At 45.7% G+C, this 14,397-nt stretch overlaps 1 protein-coding gene across 1 annotated transcript in view; it reads left to right on the plus strand.

Moving 5' to 3' along the window:
* The first annotated feature begins 223 nt into the window (after window positions 1-223).
* The window catches only part of RGCC (regulator of cell cycle), a 29,669-nt gene continuing 15,495 nt past the window's right edge, over window positions 224-14,397 (plus strand). The window contains exons 1-2 of the mRNA XM_065409089.1: window positions 224-379; window positions 1,207-1,428. Of these exons, the coding sequence (XP_065265161.1) occupies window positions 298-379; window positions 1,207-1,428 (304 nt within the window). The 5' untranslated portion in view covers window positions 224-297. The remainder of the gene's footprint in view (window positions 380-1,206; window positions 1,429-14,397) is intronic.

Below are 14,397 nucleotides of genomic sequence, written 5' to 3' on the forward strand. Positions count from 1 at the left end.
AGGGGCTAGACGCCTGTACCCCCGCGCCAGAGGGGTTGGATTGGGGGGGCTCGGAAGTCCAGCCAGTGAGGCCCGAGGCGAGCACGTGGGAGGCCCCGGCCCGGGGCTCTGTGGGACCGGCAGGAGGCTGGACACAGGCAGGGGGGACAATCCTTCCCACTTCGCCGCCCCAGCGCGAGAGCAGCAGCCGGACTCGGCCGTGCCCCCTCCCACGCCCGCCTCCTTCCACGTCTGGCTGCGCCGCGGCCGCTCCCCGGGGCACGGGCTATAAGAAGCTCCGGCTGGGGCTAGCCGCAGATGCTGGAGGCAGAAGGCGGCGGGGAGAGGCGAGAACCTGCGGCCATGAAGTCCCCGCAAACCAAGAGCGCGGCCGGCAAAGGTGAGCGCGGCTGGCCCTGGCGCTTGGCTGCAGCCCCCTAGCGAGAGCCACCGTCGGGGCTGGCGGGAGGGAAGGAGGCGGCAGCCGCCGTTGGGCTGCGGGTTCGGTGTCCTTCGCTTCCCGCCCCCAGGCCAGGCTGTCACCGGAGCCGAGCGGTGTTCGCAGCCGCCGCGGGGAGCGCTCGGTGCAAACTCCCGTTACTGCCGGGAGCAGAGGCGGCCAGGACCCGACCCCGGCCCGGCGAGCGACTGAGGCTCGGCTGCTCCCGGCTCCCTCTGTTTCCCCAGTCGGTCCCGCTTTTTCCGGGGACATGGGGGTTTCGCGGGGGGGTGGGGTGTCGGTCTCTCTGCGGGGGGAAATGGGGGTGTCGCTGGAGGGGTCGGTCGGTCTCTCTGTGGGGGGAAATGGTGGGTGTCGCTGGGGGGGGGGGGTCGGTAGGTCTCTGTGGAGAAATGGGGGGTGTCCGGTCTCTCTGGGGGGGAATGGGGGTGTCGCTGGGGTGTGTGTGTATGGCCGATGTCTCTGGGGGGACGTGAGGGTGGCGCTGGGGTGGTGGCCTATCTCTTTGTGGGCGTGTCGCTGGGGGGGGGGGTGGCCGGTCTCTCTGGGGGGACGTGGGGGTGTGTGACCGGTCTCTCTAGGGGGACGTGGGGGTGTGTGACCGGTCTCTCTGGGGGGACGTGGGGGTGTCGCTGGGGGTGTGTGACCGGTCTCTCTGTGGGGGACGTGGGGGTGGCGCTGGGGTGGTGGCTCGGTCTCACTCTTGTGCTCCAGCCCTGCTCTCCCAGGGTCGGGGGGATTTTAAGGGTGTCCGTGTTTCTCGTTAGGCTCCGGTGACGGTCTCCCGTCCCGGCCGGCCCCGGGCCCTGCCGCCCTGCGGGCGGATGCCGGGGAGCTGGCGGAGGTGCTGGGCGAGTTCGATGCCGTGATAGAAGACTTCTCCTCGCCCGTCAGCAAGCGCCACTTCCAGTACGAGGAGCACCTGGCGCGGATGAAACGGCGGAGCAGCGCCAGCGTCAGCGACAGCAGCGGCATGAGCGACTCAGAGAGTGAGACACCCCCGCCCTCGCTCTGCCTTCCCCAGCCCTCCCGCACGCTTCCCCTTCCCCTCCCCCTCCCACCTGCGCAGCGGGCAAGGGCAGCTGGCCTCCAGTTAGCGTCTCCTGCACCACATCTGCATGCAGTTCAGTGTTGCTTTGGCTAGCAAACCAGTTGTTTCTACAGCTTATTCCAGGGGGAGGAACTTTCAGAGCTGACAGGTAAAAATAGCTCTGACTTCTAGACACTTGACACAGCTCTCCCCACCCTTCAGAAAGCAAAACACTGCGTGGCTTTTTCTTCTTCTTCTGTCCTTGTATTTTGGTGTCTGGAACGTAAGTCTTTTCAGCAGCATTTGGGGAGACATTGTACCAGTTTCTATGATCTAAACTAAATGTACATTTCTTAAGAAACAGGTGTCTTATTGTTACAAAAGGCAGAGATTATCTAGCACTATTTATACCGTTTACTTTTGTCCCCTGCTTGCCAAAAATTAAAACTATTATGCATTTAATTTTGCTGTCTTCTCCAAGCATTCCTGCACCTTACTCTTTGTTCCTTCTATCAAACAGCTTGTTGAAGGTGACCTGCAGACAATGTTTTTTAATTAGATTTGTGTCCTTTTTTGCCCTCCTTTTATGAGACATAAATAAATCCAGAAAGATTTATGTTTTTAAAATAATTTTCTTCTTATTTTCCCCCTCACAAATATCAAGAATGTCAAGTCTGGTCTTCTCTGGTTTTGTCTTCTTGGAAGTCGCAGACATTTCTTGTTAATTTTCACACCTTAACTCAGGGGTGCGCAAACTTTTTGGGCTGAGGGCCACATCTGGGTGGGGAAATAGTATGCAGGGTTGGGGTACGGGAGGGAGCGTGCGGTGTGGGAGGGGGTGCGGTGTTCAGGAAGGGGCTCAGGGCAAGGGATTGGGGCAGAGGAGGGGTGCAGGGTGTATGAGAGGGCTCAGGGAAGGGTGTTGGGGTGCAGAGTACAGGAGGGGTGTGGACTGCGGGAGGGGGCTCAGGGCAGGGGTTGAGGTGCAGGGTGCGGCAGGGGGCTTCAGGGCAGGGGGTTTGGGGTGCACAGGGGTGCAGGGAGCTGGGTGCAGGAGGGGTGTGGGATGTATGAGGGGGCTCAGGGCAGGGAGTTGGGGTGCGAGGTGCAGGCAGGGGGCTTAGGGCAGGGAGTTGGGCAGGGTGCAGGAGGGGTTCGAGCTCCGGCCTGGCACCACTTACCTATAGCAGCTCCAGGGTGGCAGCGGCATGCCTGCCCTGTCCCCGGCCTAGGGTGACCAGATGTCCCGATTTTATATGGACAGTCCCGATTTTTGGGTCTTTTTCTTATATAGGCTCCTATTACCACCCCACCCCCTGACCCGATTTTTCACATTTGCTGTCTGGTCACCCTACCCCGGCCCGCACTGCTCCAGGAAGTGCTGCGGCCCCTGGGAGAGGGGGGGCGGAGGGCTCTGCGTGCATTGCCCTTGCCACTCCTCCAAGTACCTCCCCCAAAGCTCCCATTGGCCGCGGTTCCCTGTTACCGGCCAATGGGAGCTGTGGGGGGCAGTGCCTGGAGGCAAGAGCAACGCACGGAGCCCTGTGTCCCCCCCCCCCCCCCTGCCCGGGAGCCGCAGGGATATGGTGTTGGCAGCGCCGCGGGCTGGATCCAAAGCCCTGAGGGGCCGGATCTGGTCCGCGGGCCGTAGTTTGCCCACCCCTGCCTTAACTGATCAATCATAAAGATGCAGACAAGGACAAAAGCCCATTTTTTTTCCTTTGTGGGTTCCCTTAATGTTGATGATTGCTGGGGAGAATCTTGCTATGCTATACAAAAGTGAAAAGTCAAAGAGAAACATAATGGTACTTGGGGTGGATAAGGTCAGAGGCTGGAAAATAAGGTGTCAGAGAAGAAAGAGTTCCCAGCTGGCTGGTAGATGACTATAGAGGCACTCCATTTTTGAAAAGCCAAAGACAACCCTAGTCCATTCTAGCAGGAAGACTCCTGATGACTTCTTCATCCTGTAGTTAACTAAATATTTACTAAACAAGAATGTTGTATTAAAAGTATTTTCACAAGAGGTTTATAGAAATACCGGAAACCACTTCCTCCTCTCCCTTCAGTGAATGGTGCTGTCTTCTGGTTTTGGAGGTTGCCATTTTAAAGATAATGTAAATCACTAGTTCCAGATTGAGGCAAAACATTATTTGCACAGTGCAGAAAGAGTGCTAGTTGTACAAAAGAGTATTAAATTAATACAGATAGCATACCGACAACATACAAGCAAAGGATATGGAATCAGGAATATCCAAAATCAAGGTAACTGAGCAATAAAGTTTAGCATACATTTGTTAGTGTTATCATTTCTTTTAAAAATTATATATCTTGGTTGTTCTTGTTTGTCAAGGAGAGTATACCAAAATTAATAGTAATTAGGAGGACTGAAAGAACCTGCTTTCCCATTAAAAATCCATGGAATCAATGTTTAAGTTGTCATAAGTAAGTTTTAAAAAAAAACCCCACACAAGCAAAACCTATTTTTTAAATTGCTAACTTCCTCTCCTCAAAAAAATTCCATAGAATTTGCCTTATAAAAAAACTTATACTTTCTGATTTCCAATGATTTCTAGTAATGAAAATGTTTCTTTCACTAAAATGGTAAATTGTAACCAGATACTTAACTTAATTAATATTAACAACAAAGGGGAAGGAACACAAGCCAAAATAGGGAAAAAATGGGTTAAAGTCTATTTAGACAAGTCAGATGTATTCATGTCGGCAGGACCTGATGAACTGAATCCTAAGGTACTTGAGGAACTAGCTGAAACAATCTTGGAACTGTTAGTTCTTTAAGAAAACATGGAGCACGGGTGAGGTCCCAAGAGGACTGGAGAAGGGTAAACATAGTACCTGTCTTTAAAAAGGCAGGGGGGAAAAACCAGTCAGCCTAATGTCAACACCTGGAAAGATACTGGAACAAATAATCAGTCAATTTGTAAGCACATAGAGGATAATAGGTTATAGCAGAGGTTCTCAAACTTTTGTATTGGTGACCCCTTTCACATAGCAAGCCTCTGAGTGTGACCCTCTCCTTTATATATTTAACACCATAATAAATGCTGGAGGCAACATGGGGTTTGGGGTTGAGCCTGACAGCTTCTGATCTCCTGTGTAAGAACCTCATGACCCTCTAAGGGGTCCCAACCCCCAGTTTGAGAACCCCTGGGTTAAAGTAATAGCCAACATGAATTTGTCCAGAAAAAATCATGCCAAACCAACCTAATTTCCTTCTTTGACAGGGTTACTGGTCTTGTGGATGGGGGGAAGTTGTAAATGTTACATATCTTGATTTTAATAAGGCTTTTGACACAGTCCCACATGACAATCTCACAAGCAAACTAGGGAAATGCGATCTAGGTGAAATTACTATAAGGTGGGCTCAAAACTAGTTGAAAGACTATACTTGGAGTAGTAATCAATGGTTTGCTGTCAAATCAGAGGGTATATTTAGTGGAGTTCTGCAGGGTCTGTTACTACTCAATATTGTCATTAATGTCAGATAATGAGTGGAGAGTATGCTTATAAAATTTGTGATAACACCAAGCTGGGAGGGGTTGGAAGTACTTTGGAGGACAGGATTAGAATTCAAAACGACCTTGACAAGTTGCAGAATTGGTCTGAAATCCACAAGATGAAATAAAGATAAGTGCAAAGTATTACACTTAAGTAGAAAAAAATCAAATGCAGAACTACAAAATGGGGAATAACTGGCTAGGTAGCAGTACTGAAGAAAAGGATCTGGGGCTTATAGCAGACACAAAGTGAATATGAGTCAACAATGTGATGCAGTTGCAAAAAAGGCTAATATCATTCTGGGGTATATTAACAAGAGTGGTGTATGTAAGACGTGAGCTAATTGTCCTGTCCTGCTTGATACTGGTGAGGCGTCTGCTGGAGTACTGTGTCCAGTTCTGGAAACCACACTTCAAGAAAGACATGAATGAATTTAAGAGTCCAGAAGAACGCAACAAAAATAATAAAAGGTTTAGAAAACTTGACCTGTGAGGAAAGGTTAAAAAAACTGGACATGTTTAGTCTTGAGAAAAGAAGACTGAGGGACCTGCTAAGTCTTCAAATACATTAAGGGCTGTTATAAAGAGGATGATGATCAATTGTTCTCCATGTCCACTGAAGATAGGACAAGAAGTAATGGGCTTAATCTTCAGAAAAAGAGATTTACGTTAGATATTAGGAAAAAACTTTCTAATGATAAGGATAGTTAAGCTTGCAAGGGAGATTGTAGAATCCCCATTTTGAAGGCTTTTAAGAACAGCTTAGACCAGGAATCGGCAACCTTTGGCCCGCGGCCCGCCAGGGTAAGCAGGCCAATGAGGACGGTGGTAAGCGGCACAGGCCGAGGGATGTGCTGGCCGCCGCTTCCCGCAGCCCCCATTGGCTTGGAGCGGCGAACCGCGGCCAGTGGGAGCCGCGATCGGCTGAACCTGCGGACGCGGCAGGTAAACAAACTGGCCCGGCCCGCCAGGGTGCTTACTCTGGTGGGCCGTGTGCCAAAGGTTGCCGATCCCTGCTCTAATCCATTAAAAATAAATAAATAAATAAAATTCTCCACCATTTTCAGATTTACTGCAAGCCTGCAGTCAGGTACTTTCAGTTTACTTAGAGACCAGCCTATACTGGTATGTTCTGCCTGGATTCTTTTTCCTTGACTCTCTGATCTAGTTCTCCTAAAAATACCCAGCAAAACTTGTTTCTCTTTCTGAAGACATCATTTAATATAGTAAATCCCTCTCCAAACCTCCCTGTACCATTTTGGTGAAATCAGAGATGAATGGCAGTTTTTAATAAAGAGGGTCTTTCATACCAGAGAGAGGCTCAAATATCGGATGTAAACATAAATCCAGTTACATTCCCCTTGTCTTTCATAACTCCTCTTACTACGTGTGCTAATTTCCAGGCTATTTCTATTCAAACACAGGCTTCTTCCCTCAGCCCAGCTTTTCTTCTAACTTGATCTTAGTGAAGTTTTGATTTTAGTGAAGTTGTAGTGACCTCACTATTCCCGTGGCAACACTTACGTTAAACGTAGCTGGGCTGTGTGGGGACAAATTCTTAAAACACAAATCTGCAACAACAGCAAAAGAAATGCTGACAGTGTTTTTTCTGAACTGCTTTTGCTGAAAAATGTAATTTGTATAAACTCTCTCCATCTTCATAAATCTGTCAATTCCACAGCCATTACTCTGTGTATAAGAGCTACAGGATCATGTTTTTATGGCGTGATCCTACAAGTGCTTGGTATGGGCCATTGTACCACAAATAAGGTTAAGATTTTGTCTCAGTTATTTTTAGTAAAAGTCCCAGACAGGTCACGGGCTTCTGTGAATTTTTGTTTATTGCCCGCAACCTGTCTGGGACTTTTACTAAAAATAATGGGGGGGCTGCCTATAGTGGCTGATAGCTGTGGGGACCCCACCATGGCTGACCGCTGCGGGGCTCACAGCTCATAGCTCTGGGGTCCCTGCCAACTGCTAAGAGCTGCGGGGCCCCTGCTGCCCACAGCGGCCGACCGCTCCAGCCCCAAGGCCTGGGGCTGAAGCAGAAAATGTCACAGAGATCTCTGAAAGTCACAAAATCCATGATCTCTGTGACAAAATCTTATCCTTATCCATGAACCACAATTGGCTTACACCAAGACATAACCAAAAGGGCCACTGATTTTTGTGTACTTCAGTTTTGGGGTGCCCAACCTGAGACATCTTGGGCTGATTGTCAAAGGTGCTGAGCCACTCTTAACAGCTGTTAATGGGAACTGCAAGTACTCAGCATGCACAGGCCGGGTATACCAAATCTGAGCTACCCAAAATCAGTGGCACTTCTCAAAAATTGTGAGTCTATTAGTGAGTGTTTGCCAGGGTCAGGCTCAAAGATGGAAAGACACACAATGTAGTTATAGCAAATTTTGCACTATTGATCTACTTTAACATTCAATGTAACTGGCAACAAATGCCCTCCCCTGAAAACTATTGTTTTGTAGTAGGGTGTGTAAATCCATTCCTCTTTCTAGCGCTTCTGCCAGCAGGGTAAGCCACTTTCCTTTTGGAAAAGCTTGCATTTCCCCTCTTCCCCATATCATCTTGCTAAGACAGAAAGCACAGTCCTTTACACATTGCTTCTGTCTGAAAAGTCCCCTTTTAAGGAAATGGACACCAAAGGGACTAATTGAAGATCTTATACCATATATGGGAGGCTTCTTGAAAACTTTAGAATTAGAGTCCAAAGTTATTTCCCTGTCTGGAAAATTCTCCCATTTTGTGATCTTTGTCATGTTACTTTAGATAGTATGGTCTTAGAGACAAACCTTGCCCCAAACTACATACAGCACCTAGAACAATTGGCTCTAGACCCTACTATAATACAAAGAATTCTGACAGGAACAAACATTAATCAAGATCTTAGGCCTGGATCCACAAAGGGACTTAGGCACATAAAGTCCCAGTTTTAACTCAAGTGGGTTTGTGCTGGCACTCATGACACAACTGGTGGCTTAGTGCCGTATCAAAACTCAATTCTTTATTCCCCATAGTAATAAACGGGACACATATTGACTAGTTGCTGAACTACCAGGATAAATAGTACCTACATGTTTCAGCTTGAAGCCCTCAGTAGGGTCAAAGTACAAGTATAAAAGCTCCAGGCATTAGGTAGTTGTTCATGTAAAGCTAGTGCTTACAATAAAACTTCTTAGGCCAGCTACAAACTTTTTCCAGCATAGCTCTGTTGGCCATGGGTAGGATGATATGCAATTTGTGACTGATATAGCTTTGCCAGCAAAATCTTCTAGTGCAGATCCAGTTATACTAATAGAACTGCTTTTTTGCTGGTATCTTGTATAGTTTGTTTCACTTGGTGGTTGGGTGGGACTGCAATAAACTATGCTGGCAAAAGCACAATTTTGCTGGTATAAGCTGCGTCCACACTAAGGGTACGTCTAGACTTACCTCTGGGTTCGGCGGTAAGCAATCGATCTTCTGGGATCGATTTATCGCGTCTTGTCTAGACGCGATAAATTGATCCCGGAAGTGCTCGCCGTCGACGCCGGTACTCCTGCTCCGCGAGAGGAGTACGCGGAGTCGACGGGGGAGCCTGCCTGCCGCGTGTGGACCCGCGGTAAGTACTTTGTAGTTCGAACTAAGGTACTTCGACTTCAGCTACGTTATTCACGTAGCTGAAGTTGTGTATCTTAGTTCGAACTGGGGGGTTAGTGTGGACCAGCCCTAAGAGTTCTTTGCCGGTACAGTACACCACTATTGCTATATTGGCAAAATAATTCTAGTGTAGACCTTGCCTATCTCTCCTTTCATTTTGCTTCTTTAAATTCTGATCCTTAATTAGGAGCTTGAGAATAGAAATGTTTCACCATAACTATATCATTTTATGCACCCCACCCCCAAAAAAAATCTTTTTACAATATAAGCCATAATCCGCTATCATGCTCTCAAAATGTTTCATATTGCCATTGATGTTATAAAAATCTTATAAAATAAATACATTTGATTTAGACCCTTCAGTGACACTGGCTACAATGTTGTAACTTGATATCATTCTTGACTTAAGAAGTAAACTTCTTTGTCAGTCAACTCTTAGCTTTCAAAATCAAATCCCACTCATGCTGCTTTAGCTTTATTTATTTTATAAATAATAACCCAGTTAATAATGCTATATTCGTCATGAAAAGGCAGCATTCATTAGCAATCCTGCAGTAACAAACCAGTAGGTAGATATGGTGGAGAAAAATATTCTAAGGAAATAGATTGTTGCCTCAAACCTACAACAAGATATTACAATCAGCAGGGAGCAATAAAATGACTAATGAAAAATACCTTATCACTTCTGGATTTGTTCTGCCCTGCCCTTGCCTCTCCTGCATACCACTTTCTTTTCCTTTCACTATTTTTGCTCTAGGAAAAGGAATCATCATTAAACAGGGGAAGGTTTAAAATAAAAACACTACCTCACAACTAGCAAGATTGATGGGGACTATATGGGAAACATATGTAATGAGAAACCATGATACACATTAAAAAATACAGCTACTGGTTTCCCATGATCCCTTCCTGATATCTTCCAGCCAGAGAGTTAAGGGAGATTTGGAGCTCTTCAAATATTCAAGCGCAGGTTGTGCAAGCTGTCTCAGGGTGTGCCTCCCACCTTTTTTGGTTTGGTTTGGTTTTTTGTTTAGAGAGTGTCAGCATGTGGAGCAGAAGGCTGATAGAGTAAACAAAGCAGTAAAGTGTGAGCATGTTTATGTCCAAAGTAAATCGTGCTCTCTCTGGTTGTGACAGCTCTATTTCTTCCAAGACTTATTAACATTCATTTTTAACTGCAGCATTAGAACTATTAAGTATTTGACTTCATTTTTTTTTAAATCACGGACTTCTAGAGCAGTTAATGTTGAGTAGGGGCTGAGCTGTGCAATCTGTGAGTAAAAGCTCTGAGCCTTTGAACTGCATAATAATAAATATATGATTTAAAGAGGCTTTAAAATGAAGCTTTAAAATTTCCCCTGTGAAAACTTTAGGGATGAGATTTTCAAAAATGTTCAGTGTTGGTTAAAAGTCCCCTTGATTTCAGTGGGAGCAATGCTAGGCCAACACTAAGCACTTTTGAAAATCTTACCCTAAGTTGCCTCTTCTAGAATAGTATGATGAATATTATTTTTATAAAATATTTGAATATATCATTGCCCGTTTTAAAAGGGAAGGTCTGAAGATTTCCTTTTTCAGCTAATTACTATCCAGAAAGTTTCAATTGTTTATCTCATGGAATATTGTATATTTACATGGCCTTACAGTGGGTTTTATGCTTTGAGGTTTAACTGTGTTCTGGGACAGCAAAGGCCAGTGAGAACCTTGAATTATTTCACCAAAATACAACCCACCCATCTTTACTCCAAACCCTTCATTTTGCAGCTATTTCTTCATCCTATTCTAAGTATATCAACTGAACAGACTGACTTGGGTTCAGCTGGCAGCTTTATAAAATGGCAAAGGCTTTTACTGGGTTATTTCTTAAAAGATAGTCATTCAGGGATCATAATTTAACAAACACTGACTTGCCAGAGGAATAAAACTAGAAAGCCATAATAATAAAAAATTAGTGATAAGACGGATGTCACAGCTAGGAGTGTGTGGCATGGGTAGGAGCAACCATGTGATAGAACTGTGACATCAGCCTCTAGCTCAGGGATCGGCAACCTTTGGCATGCGGCTCGCCAGGGTAAGCCCCCTGGCGGGCCGGGCCGGTTTGTTTACCTGCCGCGTCCCCAGGTTCAGCCGATCGTGGCTCCCCCTGGCCGCATGCCAAAGTGGGTATCAGGATGTGTTAGGAGTGCTGCTTCCAGGATGGTGGTGGTGGTGAGGATTTTAAGGCTTACACCCTTTCTGGAGTGTGTCTTTTGAACGATGCCCAAAATACACAAACTGCCCTGGACAGGATGTTTAGGGGAGGGCAAAGATTGAAGCTTCATTATCCCAGCCGTTTCTCTATCCTACATCCAGACTAAACAAAGGCTGATATTTCATAACATAAAAATAATACATAACAAATAGAAGAAATGGGAAGTTGATTGTAATAAATATAAATCAGAAGCTTAGAATTGTAGAAAGTTTATAAGAGATGCAAAGGGACACAAGGAGAAATCTATGGCCTGCAGAGTGAAGGACCATAAGAATGAGTTTAAGTATATTAGGAACAAAAAAAATCCTAACTATGGTATTGGTCCATTACTAGATGGAACTGGTAGAATCATCAATAATAACTCAGAAAAGGCTGAAGTGGTCAATACATTTTTCTGTTCTGTATTTGGGGAAAAAACCAGATGATATGATATCATATGATTATGATAACACTCTTTCCATTCCCTAGTACAGGGATCGGCAACCTTTGGCCCCCGGTCCGCCAGGGTAAGCACCCTGGCGGGCCGGGCTGGTTTGTTTACCTGCCGCATCTGCGGGTTCGGCCAATCGCGGCTCCCACTGGCCCCGGTTCACTGTCCCAGGCCAATAGGGGCGGCGGAAAGCGGTGACCAGCACATCCCTCAGCCCGCGCCGCTTCCCGCAGCCCCCATTGGCCTGGGACAGCAAACCGTGGCCAGTGGGAGCCGCAATCGGCCGAACCTGTGGATGCGGCAGATAAACAAACTGGCCAAGCCCACCAGGGTGCTTACCCTGGCGAGCCGCGTGCCAAAGGTTGCCAATCCCTGCCCTAGTATCTCAGGAGGATGCTAAATAGCAGCTACTAAAATTAGATATTTTTAAAAAAGAAGGTCCAGGTAACTTATTTGAACAAGAGTTTTAAAGGAGCTGCCTGATGAGCGGGCTGGACTTTACTGTTGATTTTCAATAAGTCTTAGAACACTGGGGAAGTTGCACAAAGCTGGAAGAAAGCTAGTGTGCCAACATTTAAATGGGGTAAATGGGATGACGCAGGTTAATTATAGGCTTGTCAGTCTGACATCAGTCCAAGGCAAGAGAATGGAGTGGTTGAATGGGACTCAATTAATAAAGAATTAAAGGAGGGTAATATAATTAATGCCAATCAACATGGGTTTATGGAAAATAGATCTTGTCAAACTAACTTGATATCTTTTTTTCATTGAGATTACAAGTTTGGTTGATAACGATAATAGTGTTGATGTAATATACCCAGACTTCTATATGGCATTTGACTTGGTACACATGACATTTTGATTAAAAACCTAGAATTGTGTAAAATTAGCATGGCACACATTAAATGGATTAAAAACTGGCTAACTGATGGGTCTCAAAATGTAATTGTGGACAGGGAATCATTAACAAGCAGTGCATTTCTAGCAGGCTGCTGTATGGATCGGTTCTTGGCCCTAGGCTATTTAGCATTTTTATCATTGACATGGAAGAAAACATAAAATCATCACTGATAAAGTTTGCAGATGATACAAAAATTGGAGGTGTCATAAATAATGAAAAGGACAGGTCACTGTTGCAGAGATATCTGGTAAACTGGGTGCAAATAAAACAACATGTGTTTTAATATGATCAAATATAAATGTATACATCTAGGAACAAAGAATGTAGGCCATATTTAAGGGATCTGGGACTCTATCCTAAGGAGTAGGGATTCTGTAAAAGATTTGGAGGTTATCTTGGATAATCAGCTGAACATGAGCTCTCAGTATGATGCTGTGGGCAGAAAGGCTAATGCGATCCTTGGATATTGTAGTGGGGTGTACTAGACCTTTTAAGAATAAAGAGGTCCAGAAGGCCCCATTCCAGGTCTTGGAATGAACAAGAGACCAGAAAATAGCATGATCGTGGAAGAGAGGAAGCTGTCTTGGGGATTTACGAGTTGGATCCTGGGTGGGGGGTGGAGGGCAGGGGGTAAAAACCCCAGGATACTGTTCCTTTAAGGGCCCAAGATCAGGAGCCCTGTTGTGTAGGGTGGAGCAGGGCTCCCCTCTCTTCCAGCCAGTCGAAAGGAGCTCTGTGGAGGAGGGCAGTATATAGACTGTCTTCTTCCTCAGAACAAGGGAGACACTGACAGGAGAAGGAAGCCAAACCAAATGGGTTTAGCTCCAGTGAAAAAGTGCTAGGACTTGTGGCTTTAGGTGGAGCAGACTGACAGAGGAAGAGCTCTGGGTGTGGCAGCAGAACCAGAGCTAAGTATGAACTGTTGAATTACATAAGAACGGCCATACAGGGTCAGACCAATGGTCCATCTAGCCCAGTATCCTGTCTTCCAACAGTGTCTGATGCCAGATGCTTCAGGGGGATGAACAGAACACGGCAATTATTGAGTGATCCATCCCATCATTCAGTCTCAGCCTCTGGCAGTCAGAGGCTTAGGTACATGCAGAGCATGGGGTTGCATCCCCGACCACCTTGGCTAGTAGCCACTGATGGATCTGTCCTCCATGAACGTATCTAATTATATTTTGAACCCAGCTATACTTTTGGCCTTCATAACATCCCTGGCAATGAATTCCACAGGGTGACTCTGTGTTGTGTGAAGAAGTAATTCCTTTTGTTTGTTTTAAATTGCTGGCTATTAATTTCTTTGGGTGACCCTTGGTTCTTGTGTTATGTGAAGGGGTAAATAACACTTTCTTATTCATTTTCTCCACACTGTTCATGCTTTTATAGATCTCTATCCTATCCCACCCTTAGCTGCCTCTTTTCCAAGCTGAACAGTCCCAGTCTTTTTAATCTCTTCATATGAAAACTGTTCCATATCCTTAATCATTTTTGTGACCCTTCTCTGTACCTTTTCCAATTCCAATATATCTTTTTTGAGATGGGGTGACCAGAACTGCATGCATTCAAGTTGTGGGCGTACCATGGATTTATATAGTATGATATTTTCTGTCTTATTATCTATCCCTTTCCTAATGATTCCTAACATTGTTAACTTTTTGACTGCCGCTTCACATTGAGCAGATATTTTCAAAGAATTATCCACAATGACTCCAAGATCTCTTTCTTGAGTGGTAACTGCTAAGTTAGACCCCAGCATTTTGTATGTATATTTGGGATTGTTTTCCAGTGTTTTTTACTTTGCTTTTATCAACATTGAATTTCATCTGCCATTTTATTGCTCAGTCACCCAGTTTTGTGAGACCCCTTTAACTCTTCACAGTCTGTTTTGGACTTAACTATTTTGAGTTGTTTTGTACCATCTGCAAACTTTGCCACCTCACTGTTTATTCCTTTTACTAGATCATTTATGAATATAATATATTGAACAGCATTGGTCCCAGTACAGATCTTTGAGGGATTCTGCTACTCACCTCTCTCCACTGTGAAAACTGACCATTTATTCCTGTCCCTTGTTTCCTAACTTTTAACCAGTTACTGATCCATGAGAGGACCTTCCCTCTTATCCCATGACTGCTTACTTTGCTTAAGAGCCTTTGGTGAGGGACCTTGTC

This window comes from Emys orbicularis, chromosome 1 (genome assembly GCF_028017835.1).
Source record: "Emys orbicularis isolate rEmyOrb1 chromosome 1, rEmyOrb1.hap1, whole genome shotgun sequence".
NCBI lineage: Eukaryota > Metazoa > Chordata > Testudines > Emydidae > Emys > Emys orbicularis.